Raw genomic sequence first — 25000 nt, 5'->3', positions numbered from 1 at the left:
CGACCAAACCCTGGCTGGTACGATGAGGCGAAATTTGGGATCTTCATGCATTGGGGAGTATATTCTGTTCCCAGTTTCGTTTCGGAATGGTTTTGGTGGTACTGGAAGGGAAGCAAGGATCCGAGGTGCATTGATTTTATGAAGAAAAATTATCCTCCGGGCTTCTCATACGCTGACTTCGCTCCAATGTTTAAAGCTGAATTCTTTGACCCAGATCAGTGGGCGGACTTATTAGCTCGCTCGGGTGCAAGGTTGGTGTGTGTTTGTTTTATCAATTTTATCATTTATTTGGACATATATTTCGTTATTTAACTTCTTTGCAAGACCGAACAGATGAAATCCCGAGTTTTCCACGTTTCTTACGTAATGACGGAAGTTGTCATATGGAAGTCACGAGTTGAAAATAATAATTTATTCTTCAACCAGTGGGCGTTTCTCAGAAGTCCCGAAACCCTTTCGGGCGTATTTCGGGTTCCTCTCTATCTTCAGAAGGGAAACGTTTGAACGTTTCAAGGCTGAAATATTTTGTTTTGTCTGGTCTTGTTAACCGGCTAAAAGACCAGCTTTCCAGAATAAGCAGGTCGTAGTTTGAAAAGTTGCTTTTCGGGGGACCTTGAGAAACGGGTACCAGCTGGTCTTATGTGCTCAGGGTATCCCTTTTAGTATTATTTTTGGCATTGTGATCCTTAGATATTCCTTAGAAAAGGGTCACTAAATTGCAGTATCCACCCCAATGTGCAAAAGGAAAAAGATATGGTCTATTAAAACTGTACTACATGCCTGAATACACGTTTTCAAGTTTAACAAAGTGATTTTAAAGAGACCTTTATAGCTTGTATGGGCCTTAAAGAGAGTATTGAGTCTTGATTTTCTACCCTTAAATTGGGTCAGGGTAAGAGTTGCTTTAATCTATGCATATCATTCTTTAACTTTACCATCCACTGCAAATGAGATTCAATCTGAATTCCTGGGTTCCTTTAAACCTGACTTGAACCAGGCAAATTTAGTATGTGTGATATGCAGCTTAATGTTAATTTCACTTTGAACATTGCAGACAGTTTTGTAATCAGATGGTCTTTAATATTTGAACAAAAAATGGGCAAGATTTCCGCACAGGTCCCTACTTCATTATGCATACACTCCTTTGTTTCAAGAAAACAATAGCGATAACAATAGGCGTCCTTTGGGACTGTGGCGCTTTGTTCTTTCTTTTTAGAGGTTTTTTTTCTAAGTCTATATGGACTTAAAAAAAGTCGGTCGAACTTCTGTCTGAAATACGGAAAATCGAACAGTTTTTCCTGCAATTTCGGCACTTTTCCTGCAATTTTACCAATTTTTCAGTTTTAGAATAAGCGTAACAAGTGGAGTTTCAAGCAATCGTTGTAATAGGGTTCAGATTCGCAAACATAACAAACAAACCAAATAAAAGTACTGTCATAAGAAATTTAATGGCTACCTGCTCTTTTCATCGTGAAATTGTTCTTCCTGTCTGCTTAAAAATTCGCCGAGAAACTGCAAAGTGTATATTTTTTTCCTTTCCTGTATTTAGGATCACGAACGGTGCATTTAGAGGGATTTTGCGATTTATCGCTCTTTGTAGAGATCGGCAATATGCTCAATGATACTTCCAAGTAAATAGCTTTGGTAGAGATCCATGGATGTTCCCGTACGAGGCATACTTCGTTTCACTCCCCATCATGTCTCTTCAATGCCCTGCTGTGGGCTCGTTTGTCTGGGTCGACGAAGTTTAGGCGATGGTTAACTGCGGTGAGATGATGTTAGCCCTTGTCTTGTAGGCAGTTGTAAACTTTCCGGCCACAGGTAGCTAGGGCTAATATTTTTTCAAGGAAAGTTTACGGTCAGAAAATTAATATGTGTTCTGGCGGATTGAAGGCTATCCATTGCAGTTTTTTCTTGAGCATCGCGAAACAGATCCATCTCCCGATGCGGCACTTTGTCTTTGCCAACTGACTGCGTTTTCACACAGGTTTTCGACACGGAAGACGAAAGTAAATTGTTTTCTTTGCACCACTGTATGCACAACTCTGGAAAGGCTATAAAGCAGGGACAATTTCCAAATGATCAAATCTCCCATTGCTGTGACCCTTTTACTTCGGTAGCCATCTTGATTATTACGAAGACACAAGTTTGCTTCAAAAGAAGGGAAATATGAAACGATTTTAATTGCAATGAACTCGTGCATGAAAGTTTCCCATGAAAGATGCACCAATCAGACTTTAAGCTTGGTATACTCTTCCACGCAGTGAACTTATAAGTGTGCCGCACGCACGGGGCATGAAGGAAAAGCAGGTCACAGTTCACAGCAATACTGGAAAACCTAAAACTATCACATGGACTAACCTTAAGCCTAAACAGTGCCTTTAGTCGTAATTAGGGTTACGGTTAGCATTATTAAAGGGATGGGTTGTTTCAAGAGTAGTAAAACAGGGATCTCTTAACGGTAACCTACAAGTGTAAGTTCGATTGTAGGTGCTCGGCGCGGCACGTGTATATAATTACGTATTATTGTTATGTAAATAGTCAGCCAGAATTCAAAATAAATATCATTTTCAAGGTGTGAATTAGCAACTTGACACGTTAGCTCAGTGGCAAAGAACAGGGACAAGTAATCCAGAGGTTTACAGTGGGTCGGAGTTCAAGGCAAGCTGCGAGTGACATATCATGGGATAAAATGGCAGAAAAGGCCGAGTGGGATCTGGAAATAAGAACAAGACGAAGAGATAGAAAGGGGAAAGCTGGGACAAAAACGAGTAACGGTGTGGGCGATGAAGGGAAAGAAGAGAGAGAGGGAGGGAGAGAAAAAATGAGATCCGTTTTTATTCATCCCGTAAGTACAAATTACCCATGTATATATTCGGTTCTCTTGGGTATACGTATTGTTCTACAAAACAATAGCGCGAATGAGTAATTAATTTATTCTGCATGCATAATGAAGTAGGGACCTGTACGGAAATCATTCCAAAAAATGTGTGGTACATATGCATTGTACCAGTTACTAAAATGCAAACTTCACAAACCCAAAGTGGAACATTTGAGATTTCTTTCCACAGTAAATGTTGGATTGTTTTGAATTTCATACCCCAAGGATAGGGGCATTTGATCTCAATTTCTGCCTCAGGGGGTGGGGGTCTTGATGCTTTTTGACTAGGGTCTATGTCAAATCCCCCACCCTTCCTCGGGACCTGGGGGGGTGGGGGTTTCAATTGACCGGTGCATAAAGAAGTAAAAAGAAACCAACACTTGGTTCTAAGGACCAAGGAAAGACTTTGGTATGAGCATCTGGCTTATCAACTACTTTAGGCTGCCCCAAATTGAAAAAAAAAGTTTCTTAAAGTGAAGTCAAGAAATTAAAGGCAATAGAGTTTCACCAGGCATCTATTATGAATAGAGGTGACTTGAAGAATGATACAAATTTCCATTCTACGTACTCTGTAGGACATGAGCAAGCTATAAATACAATTTTGCATCTTACAGTTCAAAGTGATGGTAAATCATGGCTGGTTAACACCAGCTGAAAAACCAGCCAAAAAACCCAAAGCTCCTTTAGGCTGCAACTTGTGTAGGCGGTGATTATTTACATGTATACCAGGAGCTAATGTGGCTTTTCTGAGTTGAAGATTATTTAGTTCCAGGGTTGTATATAAGAGCCGGCAGCCGGCGAAGTTCGCCGGCTTCTCTGTCAGGTTTCGCCGGCTACTTTCATTGTTTGAAGAGTCAAGACATGTAGAGGAGATGATGTTTATGAGGTCTAAACTACTTGGGCTCAATAAAAATAAAAATTTGCAGTGCCTATCTTTTCTGAAAACACATAAAAGACTTCTGACTCAAGGGCAGTTTAAAAACGTTATGCTTGAGACTTTCGTTTTGAAAAAATCTTGCTGCGGTGGCGGGAAAGTAGGAACAATATGATTTGTTGTCCGCCATATTGGATTTCGATATCTTTAAACAGCCACCGATTGTATCTTACAGGAAGGAAAAATCACCCAAGGACGTTTTAGTCCGCACAAAACGTCCTTTAATCTCGCCGCAATCATAAAAAAACATGTAAACAAAGAAGCACTTTCAAAAGGTTTGTTCTCTAACCAGAAGGAAATTTACGTATGATGTTCTGCTAGCAACACGCTCAGCCTGCGTTCACGCATCTCTTACCACAACTCAACTGAGCGGAAACAAAACTAGCCCCTGATCATTCACTAACCGCTCCTTCGTTTTCACTTCGAACCTTTTAGTTGATCATTTATATCGAACGTAGAAGCTGAGGACTCGTAGGCTTTATTTAAACACTTGAACGTAACGCTCCTCAGAGTTAAATCCTACTTGCCCGCGTAAGTGCTCGTCCTCTCGAGGGCATCTCTACGCTTCAACATGACAACTGATCTTTATCCAACGTCACTCTTGATCAACTCTTACTGCTTTACGGAACTCCTAAACTCTTCGGAAAAAAACTGCATCACTCTTAAACCGCTCGAGTGATTTTCAATTTTCGAAATTACCGTATTTACCCGTGTATAGGTCGATCCCATGTATAAGTCGACCCCCCATTTTTGATGGCAAAAAACGCAATTTCTTAATTTCTTTGTCAAATGTTCATGGGACACTAATCTTGTATTCTTCGATTTCTGGAAATGTGGATACACAAAAAAATCAGGGCCTCAAGCGCTTAATAGTTTTGTTGTTCAGCTGCTGTTGTATATGCGGGCGTTTTGTCCTTGAGTTTCGAAAAAGTTCTCTGAAAATCGAACATGTAAACCTCAAACTCACCTGTTTCGTTGTTCAAGGATAAAGGGCTTTAGAGGATAAGCACAATGCAACATCACAGAAGCAGGAGTCAATCTTTGAAAATAACTTGCGAACGATGCGAAAATGTGCAAGGTTTAATTGGTCCTTGACTTACAATTTCTCAAATGACAAACAAAACAAAACTCATAAACGAGACAATACGAAGTTTAGAAAAGCATTTCAATCTGCCAGGTTTGTATAAAGAATAAAAAACAATCATTACCAACCAGCATTTTCACGCCAACACGAGTGAAGATGCTTGCACGCAAACACGAGGTATTGCGCCAGGTTACTAAGCCGTTGAACGATCGTGTTTTATTCGAAGAAACAGAAATGCCTTTTAGAGCTTTCCGCCTTTGGAAAACGAAAATTTCCAGTGTCTATTTCATATTTGTGCTTGTGAGTATCTTCAACATTTAGAGTTGGACAAATCCTTTTTTATTTCAACTGGAATTGCTTACATTCGTTTTGAAGTCTTTTACAATGTACGTCGGCTTTTGTCCATTGCGTTCGTTACGCCCAAGACAACATTATTATGTTAATTTTGAATAAATTACTTAGCTGGAACTTGGCTCAAAATCTTTGACCCGTGTATAAGTCGAGGGCGATTTTTGGAGCTTCTTTTGAGGCCATAAAAGGTCGACTTATACACGGGTAAATACGGTACTACAAATAAGTTCCGCAAGCATATTTTTCCGCTAATTACATAATGGAACGAATGTGTGTCATCTTCACACCTCAACAGGATCGAAACATCCTTTACGCCATTGGCCAATTAGTATCCTCCAATCAGCTTCTTTATTTAACAACCAATCAGAAGCCTTTGCTGGTCTAGTCCCTCAAGTATGTGCCATGTTTACAAGTTGTCAAGTGGCAATATTTGCCAGGCTCGTTAGCTCCAGCAAAACCACCAAAAAGATACAAAAAATATCACTCCACTTTTTGTTTATAGGGTGGTATTATTGAAATGTCGCTTCGTCTTTCTTTGAGTAACATGGTTTTCATAGTATAATTGCAGCTTGATTCATCCCTCTAATGTCTGAGTTTCATGGCCCAAAATGCCAGGAAATGCATTTTCCGGCATTCAGTTTTCAAAAAATTTCCGGGGGAGCTTTCCCCCGGACCCCCCTAGAAGCGATGGGCTAAAGCCCATCATATGGGTCCTCCGGACCCACAACCGTCTACTTTGCAAAAAACTCCGGCTACTTAAAACCTTAAAGATAACCCTGAGTTCCTACCAATCACTGTATTGTGGCCAAATTTTGAGTGAGAAGGGAGACTGAAAAAAATAAAATAATAATTGCTTCTATGAGGGTTCCTTGCAGGAGTGTCTGTCTCACCTTATTTTGTTTCAAATAAATTGAGAACTTAATTGACAGAAAGTTGCTGGATTGGAGAGTGTTACTATTCTTGAATTATATATTGTACACATTATGTACATGTAAAAGATAATAGATTTTTAAAATTATATTATATTCTGGTGAAACCAATGCAATGTTGTCACCTTCATAATTTGCGCATTGCAAAAAGCTCAGGAGGTGACTTAAGACATGATGTAAACATAGGTAGTGTTATTGAAAAGTCGTAAATTCACTGGATCATTTTCTTGAACAAAGTGATTGTTGTGTGTTGGCAATGAAACTGTGAAGAACATGATGGTGGAACTCATTTAATTCGCCTCAAAGTCAAAATCATGTTTACAATACCTTTTGGTATAATTATATAGGTGATTATTAAAAATTATCTGCACTGATTGGTTGCCGTTGAGGTGGTTATTACGCGATAATCACCTAAGAGGTTTTTTCAAGATGGTCGGAAGCCGTTTTATCGAGGTGACAGACGAAGAAATTAATGTTTATACTAAAACAATATTCACCTCGGGCTCTGTGAATATCAGCAAAATGAAAACCTTGACTTCGTCACTGAAATTCACCTCGCCTTCATATGGTATCAGGGAAAAATGCACAGGATACCCAAAGAAAAAATCTAACAATTTCCTCCCTTCAAGCTTTTTTTTGAACATGTAAAAGTTCCTGAAGTTCATAGGAAAGTTTGCGAGCAAAGTGCATCACATTGCATGTGGGTACATAAATGCCAACAGGAACACAGTTCTCTTTAGTCACAAACATAGTTGTCAAATCTGTGGCTGTTTAACGACTCAGCCAGCACGGGTAGTAATCAACATGGGATCAGGAATCAAGGGCTGACTTGCAGGCTTTAGGGAATGGGCTTCCCCACTGGACATTGCCGCCTGGGATGCCTGCTTGCTTGATTCCGACTCTACCACAGCAGACATGCTCTACTTTCTTTCGCCAGGAATGGCGCAACCATCTGTGGCTTCTGCTGCAAGGGGCATGAGGCTGCTATCATGGAACTGCACAATGTGGCACTTTCAGGCCTGGTCATCCATCTTAACTCTGTACAGGACTGGACAAATTTGTTCTATGACAGTGCCACAGACCCATTTTGGGCCCATGTGGTACATGTACAGTCTACTCCCATTATAGCGGACACCCTCAGGCCTGCGATTTGGTGTCCGTAATAGTGAGAGTCCGTGATAGCGGGGTGCAAGAATTTTTTTATTTTAAACCATATTTACAGAAGGGGGTCACATGTGTGTTCATTTTCATTAACTCCAGTACCTTTTTCAGACCCGTTGTCGCAAGTAAAGAGCGTCAGAACTTTATTTACAAACAGAACAGAACTTAACAGAACTGGAGTTATGTACCCTTTGTGTACAGTAGTTCTTCTAAGTACACAGAAAACAATCATCATATGTTGCAGCAATGTCCACACATGCATTGTTTTGGTTTCCTACTGTACTGAAGTACATGTACAGTAATCTACATTTCTAAAAAAATGATTTTCAAGGAAAAACCTGAACATCAGCTATTGATTGCATCAGCGATCACATTGTCTTAAAATATCGTTCCAATCGGCTCTGTGTACTTCTCCTTTGAATTGCAACTACCCCCACTTTGTCGCCAAGGAGACTAAATTCATTAGCAACCTTAAACTTCCCTCTGTGAATCAAAAAAGCAGAAATGTTTTGGACACTGTCCAGAACATCCTTGAAACTTTTCAAAGTGGTTGTTTCGTTTGAGCGTTCGCCTTCACCTGGGGTATCTTCTTTTTCCATTTTATTCTCGTCGTCACCCTCTATTTCCATGAGTTCATGAGAAGTACCAATGGCCTCCAGCAGCTGATGTTCAGTAAGAAGACTGCAACAGGTTGGAAGTTCGTTTTCAGACTCCAGGTAAGTACTGATTCCACTTCCAGGTGCAACCTGTTGGACAAGATTCTCCAGTTCCTCATCGACTGAGACATCAAGATCAGCAAAGTGATCCTCCTCTCCTGTCACAGTACTGACGGTAGCTGCTTCTGAGAAAGTGCTGGAAATTCCAGCTGCTGCAAAACATTTGATAATGGTATTGTTCTTGACCTTAGACCAAGCAGTCCCCATCCACTTTATGGCCTGCAGTACTTCCAATGTTTTGGCAATGTCTGTTGCACTGTCGTGGTCTGTGGTCATTGTAATAATATGACGAAGTAGCTACTTTCTGTGATGGACTTCAAAGTTCTGGATTATTCGGAGATCTAAAGGTTGCAGCTTGGATGTGCAGGTGACAGGAAAAAACACAAGTTTAATATTGGAATAGCATCCCTTGAGATCATAGGGGTGACATCTGGCAGAGTCAATGAATAAAAGTATTGATCGATTCTGGGCCTTGAAAGAGCTGTTTAACTGGCTGAGGAGCTTGTGAAGGATATCAGATGTCATCCAAGCCTTCTGTTGATTCAAATACTGACAAGGAAGATCATCTTTGTTTATATTCTTCAGGCACCTTGGATTCGCATACTTTCCGATTACAACTGTTGTTCTCCTTTCCCCAGTAGCAGAAATGAAGAAAGCAACAGTTAACTGCTTTTTTGACTTCTTTCCTCCTTTGCATTTCTTTGCTTTCTCTGAAAGGCTCTTATCCGGAAGTGCGTGGTAAATGCAGCCAGTTTCATCCATGTTCCAGATGTCTTGCATCTCATATCCAGAGATAATAGACCCAAGAGGCTCTTTCCAAGAGTACACTGTAGCCCCTGGCACATCAGCAGATTCATCATAGAGTTTGCATTGCGAAAGGTTGTGGCGCTCTTTACATCTCGTAAGCCAGCCGCTTGACGCCTTGAACTAAGGGTAGCCTTTCGTTTCAAACTCCTGGATAATAGGACCATTGACTGGAATGCGTTGTTCGGTTTTCTTCTTGAACCATTCCCATACAGCATCATTCACGTTCAAGTATTGTGAAGTACAGTTATGCTTCTTCGCACTGGAAAATCCTCTTTCATACTCCTCTCTTACAAGAGTCTTCTGTTTCAGAATGTTACTTACTTGTGTTTTTCCGCAACCTAATTTCTCAGCAAGTGTGCGTACTCCTGTCAATCCTTTGCTATTTTCGTATTCTTCTACGATTTGAAAATGTTTTTCTAAAGGTAATTTGTTCCTTGCTTTCTACTTTGTTTTATCTTTTGGCGTGATTCAGTGGTGACAGTCTCCAATAGAACACACCATGGTCAACACACGCTTGCTGCAAAAGACCACTTGTAAACTTGACATGTACTGGATGTATCAGTTGCAATTACACAAAAGATTTTACGTAAAAGTAAAGTGAAGTCTCTACATACGAGCCAGAACGCCGATCAGGCCGGCACTTATCTCCGGTTTCATTAGCATGAGGCGACTAGGAGTATTTCTACTCCCCCCTGGATGGGATGCGACCAGCATTTCGCCAGTACCCATTTATACACCTGAGTGGAGAGAGGCACTGTGAGAGTAAAGCGTCTTGCCCAAGAACACAACACAATGTCCCCAGCCAGGATCCAAACCCAGACCACTCGATCCAGAGTCGAGCGCACTAACCATGAGGCCACCGTGCCTGTGTGGTAACGCTGGAGATAAAAGATCGCTGTGGTTCTGTCAAGAGCAAACTAAACTCATTTTGTGCTATTTTTATTTACTGTACCGGTTATGGCCAGGTGTTCCTCCATAGTGCAGCCAGTTACAATAATATCATCCAAGTGGCAGAAGACCCTTGGTATGCCTTGCAGGATCTTGAAACCCAAAGAAAAATCTGACATGGATGCTGTGGTTGTTTATTGTCTTGTGACACTTTAAGATATGTTTCTTTACTTAGGATTGGGCAGTTTGCTTTCAGTGGTGAAGTTGGAGAGAGCTTGTTGTAGTGTTCAGGAGTTGTGGGTGGCACTTGCTAGTAGGCCTTCCTTGCAAAAGATGTTTGTAATCTCGTGTCTGAGTAGTTGTGAGATGAACAGGATCTTTATATAGATATGACCATTCTTTGTTAGGGATTTTGAGGACTCATTGTTGATGTGGTTTCCTGGTTTTATCTATGGTATCCGTTGTTTGTTGTGGATGAAGTTGATCTTTGAATTCTCAGTAGGGCTGATTGGTAGTGTGCAAATATGTCACACACACACACTAACAGCTGTTATTTACTATTTTTTATGTTACTCATTAATATTAGTATATTGTTGTCACCTTCATTGCTCTTAAATTCGCTATGCTGTATATTTTCTTGTTCCTTGATGATGCCGTAGATCGCGAAAGCTTAGATTAAAGGTTTCAAGAGCAGCCCAAGGCCTCACTGATACAGTTTATTAATTTACACATGTATTATACTTGAAAATAAGCTGCTTAAGGACAACATCAAACATCTATCAATGTTCTCTTTGTACTTTCCAGATATTTTGTTTTGACAAGCAAGCACCATGAAGGTTTTACAAACTGGAAGTCAGACGTATCTTGGAACTGGAACTCTGTCGACAATGGTCCCCATAGGGATCTCGTAGGTAAGGATCAAAGCTGATCTTGCGTGTCAATCATAGGAAGCACTGGGAGTTAACAATTACATGTACATGTATCCTTTCTATACTAGGGGACACGGAATAATTAACCAATAATAATTCCCTGGTAAAAACATCACAGAATCTTGGGGAAGCTGTACAAATGTTTTAAGCGTGTTTAGACTAAGGTTCATTGTAGATGGGAGCTTTTCAAGATCTTTCAAGGCTCCCAGATGATTTAATACAATAAAGTATTCCAAGTCTGATCTCAAGGGGATATTTTGTTACCATGCAAATTTCCTTTGCAATGATACAAGACTGTAATAATTTTCTTCATAATTTTATATTTCTCAAATAAAGTAAGTTTTTGCTGTCCACTTTTCAGCTGAGCTTTCAACATCCATCAGGAAGCGTACCAACATCACATTTGGATTGTATTTTTCTCTGTTTGAGTGGTTTCACCCACTCTACCTTAAAGACAAAGCAAGTGGCTTTAAGACTCAGGATTACGTTAGAGTAAGTATATTACACTGACAATAATGGTACTCCATTCCTATAGACGGAATGCATAAATGGCCGCCAAAAAAATATTCTTTTGTTTATGTGCTAATTAGCCTCACTAGCCTCGCTCTCAAGTAACATTTCTTTTGTATTTTGTCCATGCAAACGAGGCTAGTGAGGCTAATTAGCACATAAACAAAAGAATATTTTTTTGGCCGCCATTTATGCATTCAGTCTATAGCCGTACTAGATTCCATATAATCCTTCGGCTACTTTGTATGTCTCTCCAAGACGTTTTCGGTTCATTGTCTTTTGCATGTGAAATGTGTCATTTTTCCTGATATGAATTTTTTTTCATGATGAGAGCTAAATCAACCCACTGCCAAAAGGCCCGAGCATAAGATTGAGAGGTATACAAATTACCACTGAATCACACAGCATACTTTTTTATCAAGCATGATTTTGAGAAAAAAATAAAAACTTGAAAAAATCACTCTGGCAAAGAGTTGTTTGTTTGTTTACAGTTGTTCATGTTAAAATTGCCAAATTGTAATGCTGTGTATTTGCATCAACCAACTCTTAAAATACCTTTTAAAAGCTTATCTTTAATCGATTTTCCTAAAGTTTGGGCCTACATGTATTACCAGTAAATTTCACATAGTTTCTACTGAAAGCAATGACAAAAACAGGTTTCAATGTGTTTAATCTTTATTTACATTTACTGAAGGCTTTTAGTGCTACTGTATTTGTGACCCCATACCAGCCAGTTTACTCCCTCTGAAAGCTAGCAATGGTCTCATAGGGGCTGGACAATCTGTGAGCCAGTGAGCCATGCAAGCCATGTGAGTTTCGCATTCAAGTCTAAGCACCCGTTTGAAATAGCACTGATAAACAGTATTAAAAGTCTAAGCACCCATTTTTAAATGGTTAGCTTTCAATAACTGTTTGACTTGCATGTTGGCTTGCATGGCACGCATGGCTGGCAGCTATATGCATGGCTCACTGGCTCGCCCAGTAGCCTCACTCGGTCTCGTATCTAAGCCACACACATGATTTTGAGCCCAATGTTTCGGCAAAAAGATGCGGCTTAGGCGCGGGTTTTACTGTACAAATTATGTACATCTGGGAACAGTATGTGAGCTCCAAATCCATCTTCACTATTAACCCTTTGACGTCCAAACCGGCCAACACTGACCAGACTTCTAACACCAGAGTATTTTACTCGTCAGTGGGGAACCCCTGGGAGTCAATGGGTTAATCACTCACTGAAAAACTATGTCCCCATTAATTGGGGAACTTTGAAACTGAAACCATCCAAAGTATAGCAATAGGCAGCAGGTACAAAACACAGGTGACAGGTCATTGTTTTACCAATACAGAAAGTATCCTAAACATCAATTAAAGCTAACCTTAGGCCCAGTTAGGGCTAAACAAAAGATTTGAGGTTTAATGTTAGCATTTGTAAACGTTTAGGGTCGATTCGGTATGGGCAAAACAATGACCTGTGACCTGTGTTTTGTACATGCCCAGCTATGGGCTACCTAATGAAGGTGTTTGAGTTTCAAAGAAACTGTGTTTCTGTACCAGTTAAGGGAGCAAAGCTGTGGCTCTCTTCGTTGCTCATACTAAAGACTGAAGTACTGTATCTGTATGCTAGTTTTTCTTTCAGTTGTTGAAAATATAGTTGTACTTTGTCCATATTTGTTGTTTTCGCCCACACGCTCGTAGTTTTTACTCTCAACTCAAAAGAGCTGTCAAGCTAAGAAAAATTTTCATAATGCCCAGTCATTACAAGAAAATCTTGCCCACTCAGCAGCCAATCAGAGCATGTGTACTATTGTAGCCATATGATAATAAGTAATCTTCTTTTGAAGGCAGAAACTCCAATATTGGAAGAGACATACATTTAGGGATGGCTAAAAGCAATGTAGGATTAAATGAAAATTATGAACAAACATTGTTATATCTTATTCTGTAGCAAATTGCACTCCCCCAGTTGTATGACATTGTTAACACTTACAAGCCAGAATATATCTGGTCTGATGGTGACTGGGAGGCCGAAGACACCTACTGGAATAGCACAAATTTTCTGGCATGGCTGTATAATGATAGGTGAGTTATTTTTAGGATAAGAGCGAGAATGGCCGTGGGGAAATGAATAGGAGGGATAGAAATATATGCGGAAAATAGGAGAGGGTATAAAAATTATAGGGGCAAGAAAGAGGAAAATGCTTTAGTCACCAGAATCGGTGAACTTCCACCATTAAATTTGTGGGGATGGTGACAAATGTGACCCCATCATTGCATTGGCCAATGTGTTCATGAATCAACAGTGGGCCAACTATTAATACACTGTCTTCCAAATGTTAGTGGACTGTCAGGCAACTATAAGCAGCCTACTGCAGTGACTCACGATCAGTGTCAAAGTTTTCACTCAGAGAAGTCAGCTACATACCATAAAAGTGACTGTGTATAAGCAGACATTCCAACCCCTTTTGAATTAAAATAGGAAGTATTTGGGAGCTAATTCAGGGCTGATAGTTCTATCTCAGATTGCTAATTACTATTCTGCAATAAAAAATGGGGGTCACCAACGTCATTTTTGAGATATAAGCAAGTAAAGACGAAATCTAGGCTGTTTGTGGAGAGCTTTCATGTTGCCATGGTAGCCTATTGCATCATAATATTACCTACATTTTGTTAAGCAATAATTGGTGTTTCATTTGGATTCATAACATTGCTGTTACGTGATACAGTGTTGTAATTGTAACCCTTCTAACAAGAATGTCTCTTAAAGTGGTGAAACTGGTTCCAGCCACCTTAATGCCCTTTTCTTTTACACTCAAGCTATGTCACATGACCAGTATGCACAAGACTGAAATGAATATTCCAATTCCTCTCTGGAGCTTTCGAGATTTAAATAATTCAGAGGTTTGATAATTCATCAAACACTTCAAATAGTTCTCACTTTTCAAACACCATTTTATTGATTTTTATAATAATACAAAAGTTCATACCTAATTGGATGTATTTTCAGTATATCAAAGAAATATCTACAGGAAATCAGAATCTCAAGAGCAAAGTTCAAAACTGGCATGCAGATTTCAATACTCAGTTCAAATTTCAAAACTACTGGTCATGCGAGACATAGCTTGACTATAATAAGGTGCAAATAGGTGTCAGGTAAAATAGTCACAATTTCATATTACATGTATTATTTGCCACCTTTAAAGATAGCTAAACATGGAGATTTCCTTGGCATAATGATTACTGATCATGAAATTTTCCAAGGTTCCAGTTTGAGAGTTTAAGAGGCAGTGTGGCCCACTGGTTAGGGCGCTTGCCTTGAGATCCGGAGATCCCGGGTTCAAGACCCGCTCTGACCACTCGTTGAACTTGTTCCTGGTAGTCCCTGGTTCAACTTCCCAGCTGCACTTGTAAATAGCCAACTGGTTTGCCTCCGGCCAGTTGGGATACTTAACAGTTATTGTTGTTCTGTTTCGTCGTTTCGTTATGTTTCATTGGCGCTGAAAAGCCCCTATGGGGAGCAGTCAATTAAGTATGTATGTATGTATGTATGTATGTATGTATGTATGTATGTATGTATGTACGTAGGTACGTACGTACGTACGTACGTACGTACGTAGGTAGGTAGGTAGGTAGGTAGGTAGGTAGGTAGGTAGGTAGGTAGGTAGGTAGGTAGGTAGGTAGGTAGGTAGGTAGGTAGGTATGTATGTATGTATGTATGTATGTCTTCATCTTCGAACCAGGGTAGCATCAAACTATGTCTGATTTTCAACTGGTAACTGTTGTTGTCTAATTATGTTTTTGGTATCACATGTTTTATTAGCCCTGTTAAGGATACTGTTGTGGTTAATGACCGTTGGGGTAAAGGTTGCATGTGTCACCATGGAGGCTCCTATACCTGTTCTGACAGATATAACCCAGGTATGTACAGAAGTCTGTCTTAATTATACTTCCTTTAAACTGAAAAGTTAATATCATAAATCACCCGTTATTACTCTTGCAGGTGTCTCAGTTTCAGGATTGTGACAACTTTTAGGAATTTTGTTGTTAAAGAGTTATCAGAGCTTAAAAATAATGGTTTCAGTTTTTTTTCTTTTTCGGGGTGGGTGAGGTTTTGGTAAATTTTTTGGTTTCTTGTTCTTTTGTTGTTTTTGCATTAATTTTTGGTTTTAAAGCTTTTAGGCAACACAAAAGCAGTTCTTTACTTTTTTATCATGACTGTGGTTTTGGATTTTCTTTAAAAAAAAAAAACCAAGGAGATTAAAAAAATGAATTCCAACACAAGGTCATGGGAGTTTCAGTATTGATCCTTTTTTATTTGATCTTCTAACCTATTTTTGTAGTGGTTCTAACGCAATTTTGTGTTACCATAGTAATATTGAAACTGTGTTCCAAACACTTCTAAATGCCAACTGTCTTACAGTGTGACGTGCCTTACTGTGGCCAGCCTCCCAACAAACTTTCACATTTGACAACCACGTGTAAGTACATCAACTCAAACAACCCATTCAACGGTGTTCAACTAACGGGTGTGCGAACTTTGCAAGGAGGGGTGGTTGTTAATCAAATTCGCACACCCTGATTTGTTTGTAAGTTTTAAAAAGCTTTGTTAGGTGGCCACGGTAAGACGCATTGCACTGTAATACTAGTTGCATAGGGCATATACATGTAACGCAACCTATGAACTATTTTCTACTAAATAATTAAAACTACCAGTTGATATTAAGCAATCTTTCAGTTCCAAGCAAAGGTGCCTTCTGTAGAATCTCCAATCTTCTCCAGGTGGCTAGCCAAATTTTCTGTTACCATTCGAAGTGCACCAGTCACCACGGTGACCACAATCGTCTTAACGTTCCACAGTCGTCTTCTCTCCTCATGTCCTGATATTTACCGGTATCAGTTTGCTCCTTCTCCTTCTCAGCGACACTGGCTTCTCCTGGTATACTGTAGCTCTGTCACTAATCATGCATTGGTCTGCCTTCCTGTGAGCAACCACTATGTCTGGTCCCTGAGCCTGAATCTCTCTATCAGTTTGAAAACTGATGTCCCAGTAAAAACAACTTGATATCCCTGTTCTTGATTACCTTTTCCTGTTTGTGGTCATGTGACTTGTCTGTTGTTTCTATCTATGCATTATAATCATTATTACTACTAGTAGTAATCAAAGATTAGGAAGTGTGTTTTACAGGATATGTAGTGTGATAATGGAAAACTGGGTTGGGTGAAGAAAAGCAAATAGAAGATTATGTATGTCATTCCTGTGCATGTGCTCTTATCTGGCTATGTTTGTTGTTTCAACGGTGCATCTGGTGTTGCTTGTATTTCTTTGCTGTGAAGCTGCTGTGATAGGTAAGTTTATACGTATGTACATTGAATATTCATTTTCAATAGTATGAAATGTTATTCAATAGTTGTCTTGGTTTCATTCATCAAAGTGTGTGGGGAACTGTGGTACAACTCCTGATAAGAGAAATAACAAGAGTGAGAAATTGTACCATCTGGCTTATTAATATCAGAGTCAGTGATATGAATTACACAGTTATGAGCATTAGCTACTGCCTGGATAAATATATTCTCGCACCATGTACCTGGTGTCAACATTTGTGGAATGTAGTTCTCCCAGCAATTATTACAAATACTTTCAACATACATGTATAACTTTGGATTATCATTTAAATGCCTAATTCCAGCCATATGAATTTGAAAGTGCAACTCTGGTGTTCCATAGAGCTGATGCGAAACTGACTTGAAAAAACAGTCTCCACTTCCACCAACATCATAAGGCATTTAAATTACGTATGTGTGCTAATCTGTCAGTTAGACAGGTCCAGGGTGAGTCATCACTTGCATTGTGAGGGGCCATAAATTACCTCCTTTTAAAAATGAAAATTAACAACTACTGGTATGAAGAAAACTATCCTGAATGTAGTGGCTCCTCTCAGAATTCACAAAAGAGCAACCACTGTTCTCAGTGCTCTTTAAAACTACAACATTGGTGCTAACATCACTTAAATTACATTTCTTGAAAACAAGTACATCTCCAGGTATCATTCTTCAAGCATGAACAGGAGTGTATACACTACCTGTAGCATTTATTCTGCCATGGCTTGGCAATCCACTAATTTCTCTCGGTAGAGCAGGCCTCATTTGCTCTTGACGACTGGGTAATAATTTTGAAATTGTTTGGCACAATGGCTGCCAAGCTACACAACTCGGTAAATTTGTTTGGTACACTAGCCAAAGAGCTGCATAGCTCGTTAGATCTGTTTGGTTCATTGCATAAGGCCAAGGAGTTACAACAGCATGGCGATTCTTCATCGAGCGAGTTGACCTCAACACGAACTGCGGCTTAATTCTTTTATCGGGAGTTGTACACTGTTCTGTTCCCTCACACTTCGATGAATGCAACCTAGAGGACTTTTATATAACATTTTGTACTATTGGAAATGAATATTCAATGTACATGGGTATAAACTTGCCTATCACAGCAGCTTCACCGCTGAAACGACAAACATAGCCAGAAAAGAGCACATGCACAGGAATGACGTAGTCGATGTACGCGAAAACGAGGCCCAAAGCCCCTGAAAAAACATAGAGGGGTGGCCAATTTGCAGTCTTCACAAATAATCTCGATTTCTGGCGCCTGCAAAACGAAAATTAATTAGGATGCGTTCTATTATTATTATCATCGTCGTCATTATCGTTATTGTTATCATTATCATTATTATTATTATTATTCAATGTACATGTACATGTACATTTATGTATGTATGTTTGTATCTATGTACAGGTATGTATGGATATATAACTATTTATACATGGAAAATCATCAGTTAAGTTCTACGAGTTTAAAACTAAGAACTCTTTACAACTGATTTACATGATTGCCCTGTGGGAATCTTCAGGATGTGTCAGATACCTTCTTGATATGTCGCTTTAATTGTTAAATGTTAATTGTATAGCTATTGTTATAATATTAATCAATTTATTATTATCGTTACATTAACCCCATTTACACGACAGGAAAAAACGGCAAGGCAAGGATGAAAATTGGCAAGGGTAGCTAACATTTTGGTAAGGCAAGGATTGTTTACACATACATCTTTTTATCCTCGCTAAGGTTGTTTTGGGCTAGGCTATTTTGCTCCAGGCAAGGCTTAACGTTATAACAGAGCATGCGCACTTTGCAAATTAAAGATGGCGTCGAGGTGGCGTCGAGCTTGTTGATGTTCGTAAACTCCTTGCTAAGGAAAAAAAACGAGGCTGAAGAGAAACGACGACAACGTGAAATAAAGAAACAGAAAAGTGAGGAACTGAAGAGGAAAGAGAGTTTAATGAGATACCGTGGCTGCCGTAGGAAAAAAAAATGTTTCTTTTCATGCTCGCGATGTCAACACTAATTAACCCTCCAAGGGAACGAAACATCTGGATGAATCCTAAGTCAGATGACTGGTTTAGAATGGCTGACAATACCTTTACTCAAGAGCAGTGGTATGAGAATTTTCGTGTCACAAAAAATACGTTTACGTTTATTCTTGGTTAAATCGAACATGAAATAGCAAGACATGACACTCCAATGCGAAAAGCCGTTCCAGCGAGGAAGAAGTTAGCAATGATACTCTACTACCTCGCCTCTACGTCCGAGAACCGAACGATTGCAAACCCCTTTGGAGTATCAAAGGCATTCCTTTGTAATTCCATCAAAGATGTGTCTTGTGCCATTATTAAAAGTCTGCAGGGAAGATTAATTTACATTCCAAAGAATGACGAGCTGAAATCTATCCATGAGACTTACAGAGAAAAATGGGGTTTCCCAATGTGTGCTGGGGCTATTGATGGGACACATATCCCTATTATTGCACCAAAGGAGGACCACACCGACTATGTAAACAGAAAAGGTTACCACAGTGTTGTCATGCAGGCTGTGGTAGACTGTAACTACCTTTTTAGGGATGTTGTCATTGGATGGCCAGGTAGTGTTCACGACGCTCGCATCTTGTCAAATTCTAGTGTCTATGAGAAAGGGAACAACAAAACATTGTTCCCAGATATTAGAGAAAGGATTGGGGATCAAGATGTTCCGATTGTCATACTCGGTGACCCTGCTTATCCATTGCTGTCTTGGCTTTTGAAGGCATATCCTGAAAACCCGAACACTCCCCAGAGCCAAAGGGTGTTTAATTACAGATTGAGCAGAGCGCGCATGACAGTCGAAAACACTTTCGGGCGATGGAAGGGTCGATTTCGCAGATTTTCCAAGAGGATAGATATGGAGGTACCTGAAGTGGTCAACTTAACTGCTGCATCCTGTGTTCTTCACAACATGTGTGAGCATCACTCATAACTACGAAATCATTAAACAAAAGTACATCACCACAGTATCCTTACTCCTTCGAAGCAAGTGCGGAACCTCTTACTCCTTTCACATGATGGTCTATGTGCACCCTGCACATACCCATGGCCAATCAACAGTTTAATATAAATTTTAGATAAAGCAAAACGGAATTACCATGATGCATAATGACATCTTCCGAATATGACATGTTGCCTTCCTCAGTCTGGTCAGTACTTGAATCAAGGACCAGAGGTGGCGAAATGTTAGCCCTGTGACCCATTATGCCGTCCATTTTATCGAAGAATTTCCATTTTTGCTCTCGAGCTCTCCCACTCTTCTTTGTTTTATTTTTCTCCTGTTTATACTTTTGACGAAGTTTCCGTATTTTGCTTATAATCGCCTTTACATCACATTTGACGCCTATTGAAAATAGAAGAGACGCTGTCTTTTACAAGTATTTCATTTTCTATAAACAATTCTCAGAAATATTGACACCGATTGATCCGTGAATGTCGTATAAAACTAGGTTTCCTACCTTGCTGCTCAAGTTACATTTGTACAGTCTTGTACACTGACGTTTTCTCCTTCGGAGTTTTAGCATTAACCAGGGAAAATTGAATAGTTTCCTCAGCCCAAAAGTCCATTAACTTTCCTACCTCCTCGTCAGTCCACTTCCTTTTCTCCGCCTTGAATCTACTACAACTTCTGAGCATGCGTTGTGGAGCTGTAACATGCGCAGATTGATCAGAGATTAGCTTCTAGGCAAGCGGGAGCGTTTACACTTCTTTAAAACGGGCAAGGTGCCAGTTTTCGTCCTTGCCTCACCAATTTCTTCAAAAACGGGTCAACCTCTAAACGTGGTCCCAAAACCGAAAATTAAATTGGTACGGTAAGGCATCCTTTGCCGGTTTACACTACACAATTTACCCTTGCCTTGCCTAGAGTAAAAGTTACCCTTGCCAATTTTCATCCTTGCCTTGCCGTTTTTTCCTGTCGTGTAAATGGGGTTATTATTATCATTTAAAATAACACAAGGGTTGGTTAAACGTTTAAGAATAAAAATCAGTGATATCAGAGTTGTTTAGCGATTTTTCGATGTCTCCATGCCATCATTATAAAAATTTCAAAGAGATAATTAGTGTATAAATTATACACATGAAAGAGATGTCAAAATATTACCTACGGGCTAATATTTAGGTAAAGTCAGATGTTGTGTATATTGCCTTTTTCATGGACTTGTTATGGTTCAAATTAATATTTTGTTTAAATTTTACATTTATCAATTATTATGCAATTATAAAAAATAATAATGTTCTTGGGTATAATAATGTAGGATGATGAGGTTGAAAGAACAAAAAATAGATTTAAACCAAGGATAACATTGAAGCACAACATAGTTATAATTATCTCATTGACATAGTTATTTACAAATGTAATTAGTTTGATTTTCATTCTTAAATACTTGTCATCTTTATTTTGCTGCCTTTAGAAGGCTTTGATGGTATTGAACTGTTTTTTACTGTACATTATCTATCTGTAGGAATCTTACAGAAGCACAAATGGGAAGATGCCATGACAGTGGATAAGAAGTCCTGGGGATACCGCAGAAACACAGTTGTGTCAGATTTTCTCACAATGGATGACTTGACCTCTATTCTGGCATCAACTGTGAGGTTAGATGAATGAATGTTGTAATTATTTTTCTTTCTTGTTTTTTTTTTTTTTTTTTTTTTTTTTTTTATCCTAACCCTTTACCCAGTGTTGAGTAAAAAGAGAAAAGTATTTTCTAAATTGAAAAGTGAGTAAACAAGTCTTTTAGTTCAACATTTTATTTTGACAGAATGTATATTTAAAGTGTAGGCTGTAGAAGAAAGAAAGATGTGATTCTGGCACTTCTCTGGACAATTTTTAAGCAAAATTATTGTCTTTTATAGACACCTGAAAAATTCAGGGGGCTTCAAATAGCCAATTTCCGAGTTGCTGCATGCATCAGTTTCAAAGCGAGTCCTGGTGCACAACCATTCAAATGTTAATGAGTTGCGTATTCTTGTGCAAATCAAACTCATTTCTCTTACAATAGTTGAGCACCAAGACTCACTTCGAAACCGAGACAAACAGCAACTCGGAAATGGCCCATTGACCCCCTACTCCTATCTGAGTGGCTTCATCGCTCTGTTGGTAGAGCATTGCACTGGCATAGAGTGGTTTTCAATTGAGTGTCGAAAGTAATTAGATAATTACTTTGGTTTATGATTACTGCACTCAGTGATTGGTACAAAGTTCTCACGCCATTTTGTCAACCAATCAGAAGTGAAACTAAAACCAATCGTGGCTCGCGCGTACACATTTTCCCGCGCTTTGTGTCGGCTACATGTAATTACTTCGCGTTTTGATTGGTTTACTGGATTGTCTCCGTCCTTTTCGATTGGCCAAAGTAGTTACTTTGGTTTTGGTTTTACGACACTCGATTGAAACTCGCTCTAACAGAGGTCCTGTGCTTGAATCCCGTTGAAGCCCAGCGCTTTCTTCTATGAAATCAATCCGTTAAAATAGATAAAACCTGTTCGCTTTTGACGCTTATCTTATTTAATGCAATAAACTAGTTGGTACGTCCAATACATGTACATGTAGCTCTTTATATTTCCCTCTTATATCATCCCATTTGAATAAAAACTCACGGCTGCTACAGCCACGGAAAAAGGAACGGAACAAATGATGTTTTTCAAGAAATTTATGAAAAGTTGCAACCTTCCTAAATGGAAAGTGAGGAAATTTTCTTAGTGAAGATGACGATTCTTATCGACTGTCAGTGCTTAAGGCCACCAATTGTTTGACACTTGCATGTCTTTTTTTCAGCTGTGGTGGCAACATGCTGATGAATGTAGGACCTACACCAGATGGAAGGATTGATCCTATTTTCCAAGAACGACTTGAACAAATGGGAGACTGGTTGCGGGTGAATGGTGAAGCTATCTATGCCAGCAAGCCTTGGAGGGCACAGAATGATACCGTTACCCCTGACATATGGTAAGATGCAAAGCTTCTATGTCCAGTTTTGCGATTGATGAGACGCAGGTGTCTTGTAAGAGACTGTGTCACGCCCCTACTCGCTATGCACCTTAGCATTAACCCAGAAATTACAACACAAAAACTCCAATTGCAATCCATTTTAATATTCTTCAATTTTGGCCATCCCTGCCTCTTTTGGTATTTTCTATTTTATTCAGACCTTCCTTCAGTGTTTTAAGGGGTTATTTTTTACGTTTCGCATGATTTGGCTTCCAGGGGCCCGTGTCTCGAATGTCCCGAAACTTTCCTGTCTTTTTCGGATGTCACAATTCCCTCTGTATCTTAAGAACCATCAGGTCTCAAGTCTCAAAACTTTACAATCATTTTGCTTTTTATAGTCTTGAAAACGTATGTTAAAAGACTAGTTTATCAAAACAAGCGGATGGCAGTCTCGTAAGTGGCTTTTCGGGCCCGAAAAGTTATCGGCACTTTTGAGAAACGGGACCCAGTTCCCAGCCGCTGAATTTGGCTAAATTCCCCCGTGCGGTCATGTTATTTTTTAGTTTGGGGTTTTTGTTGCTGTGTTTGTCCACTGGAGGGATTGGGTTAGGGGGCCTCTGTGTGAAGTCTGTCGTCTGTTTTTGTAGATACAGGCGATGTAAGAGTTAAGAAGGTTAAGAGGGGCTTGATGATGCTTATATTTCATTATTTGAGCCGCTTTGGGAAGTGCTTTCAGAGGAATGCTTTTGTGTTTGTGTGCTCCTTGTGCTCTTTTGGGAAAAGCTGTATTCAGCTGCCGATTTGACTGATGTGTTCCCCTCAAAAACCAGTCATCATCGGAATTTGTTTTTATTATAAATCCGCTCAATCCACTTATTTTGTTAATCATAAAGCCTAATGGGGAAAAGAGTATAAGCATCAAGAATGCATTGTTTTTTTGGAGTTTGCTTGTTTGTTTATTAGCCAGTATCAAAAGTGCCATAATATTAAGTATCGTTTTTATTTTCTCTTGGGACTTACAATGGTCCCAAGAGAAACTGGAAACAATGCTTATGCAAAATTTTGGAGGGACAAACGAAGAGTATTATGGTATTTTTGATACTGGCAAATTTGCTTGAGCAGGTTGAAGTTTTAGCAGCTATTCAGCTGATGTGGACCTGCTATACCCACCCATACATACAGTGTACACTCGCAAAGGACAGCCACAACACTTGGAACTTTATCCCCTACGGGTTGTCCTCGTTAAACCTTTCTATTGCTGTTTGCAGGTATACAAGCAAAAATGAAGCTATTTATGCTATTGCCCTGGAGTGGCCTTCAACAGGGGTTCTGAATCTCTCTGTACCCGTTACGTCGGAGTCTACAACTGTCACCCTTCTTGGTCTACCAGACGTTAAAATCTCTTGGATGCCCCTTTCAGATAAAAATGGAATTTCCATAATGATTCCTGAACTATCTGTTTCCGAGTTACCTTGTCAGTGGGCCTGGGTTTTTAAAATGATTGGTGTCCATTGAGATTTGTGTGCATTTTGTACTGACTCATTTTGAATGTGTTCTGAATTCCTTGTAACTCGTTAATTTAATTTTTTTTTCTGTTATTTGCCCTTGACTTGGTCACTCCGATGGTGTCATTTGGGAGTTGGAAAAACGAGAGCGACAGCGAAAAATATTTTGCGATCATTCTATTTGTTGCACGATTATTGATATGTAGTCAGTTATTCTGTACGGCGGTCAGATGTACAAAAATGCGTCCTGCATAGGATTATTTTGGGAAAAGCATCGAGAATGTAAGGCAACTTGAGAAGCACGAGACTGGCCCTCGTTGAGTGGCTAAAGCGCGGCCATAGGTAAAGATTTCGAGCCAGATACTCAGGAGTAGGTCTGGTGTGTGCTGTTAACGTAGATTTTGGATTTCTGAACAAGTTTTATCATAGAAAATTCGCGACTAAGTTGTGTTTTCATTTCTCTGTAATCCTCGTGTCAAAGAAACGGTATAATGTAGTAAGAGAATAGCGAGGTTTATATTTGCAGATTACCTGTCCTCTTACTACTAAAGTGAAACTCTACATCTGTAGGCAATAAGAGCATTCAAAATTTCCTCATATTACTTTATAAAAGTAGGTTTTTTTTAAAAGGGTTTTTCTGCTTATATAAAAAATGCGTTTTCTCTCCCGTCCTCCTCTTATGCATGATCTTCGCGGAAATTACATTCTGTCCCTCAATAAACCTAGAACAATCAGGTATGGCCTTAGTTCTTTTTTCGTACCTATCAACTAAGTTGCGAAATGCACTAGCTGATTTTTCCGTACCTATGAGTTTACTGGTTTTAAAAGAGAATTCAGGGCCGCATTTTGTACAGTGGCTTTTCTTTTTATGTATTTAGTATGTATCTGTACATGCTATGCATTTTAGCTTTAAAAGTAATGTCTCGAAGATATTAGCTCCAAGTAGTTATTCTGAAATTCGAGATGA

The 25000-nt window shown here is 39.4% G+C and overlaps 1 protein-coding gene across 2 annotated transcripts in view; it reads left to right on the top strand.

Moving 5' to 3' along the window:
* LOC138060348 (alpha-L-fucosidase-like) overlaps window positions 1–25000 on the top strand; it is a 52526-nt gene that overhangs the window by 27507 nt on the left and 19 nt on the right. The window contains exons 1-8 of one of the 2 annotated variants that reach the window (XM_068906104.1): window positions 1–251; window positions 10556–10662; window positions 11042–11172; window positions 13136–13269; window positions 15008–15105; window positions 21060–21192; window positions 22376–22546; window positions 23797–25000. The exon at window positions 1–251 is cut by the window's left edge and continues 228 nt beyond it; the exon at window positions 23797–25000 is cut by the window's right edge and continues 19 nt beyond it. In XM_068906104.1, the coding sequence (XP_068762205.1) occupies window positions 1–251; window positions 10556–10662; window positions 11042–11172; window positions 13136–13269; window positions 15008–15105; window positions 21060–21192; window positions 22376–22546; window positions 23797–24043 (1272 nt within the window). In that variant the 3' untranslated portion in view covers window positions 24044–25000. The remainder of the gene's footprint in view (window positions 252–10555; window positions 10663–11041; window positions 11173–13135; window positions 13270–15007; window positions 15106–21059; window positions 21193–22375; window positions 22547–23796) is intronic. The other variant, XM_068906105.1, reaches the window with a different exon arrangement.

Source organism: Montipora capricornis, chromosome 8, assembly GCF_036669925.1.
Source record: "Montipora capricornis isolate CH-2021 chromosome 8, ASM3666992v2, whole genome shotgun sequence".
Taxonomy (NCBI): domain Eukaryota; kingdom Metazoa; phylum Cnidaria; class Anthozoa; order Scleractinia; family Acroporidae; genus Montipora; species Montipora capricornis.
Note: the sequence above shows the minus strand (reverse complement) of the source record. Positions and strands in the feature narration are given on the sequence as shown.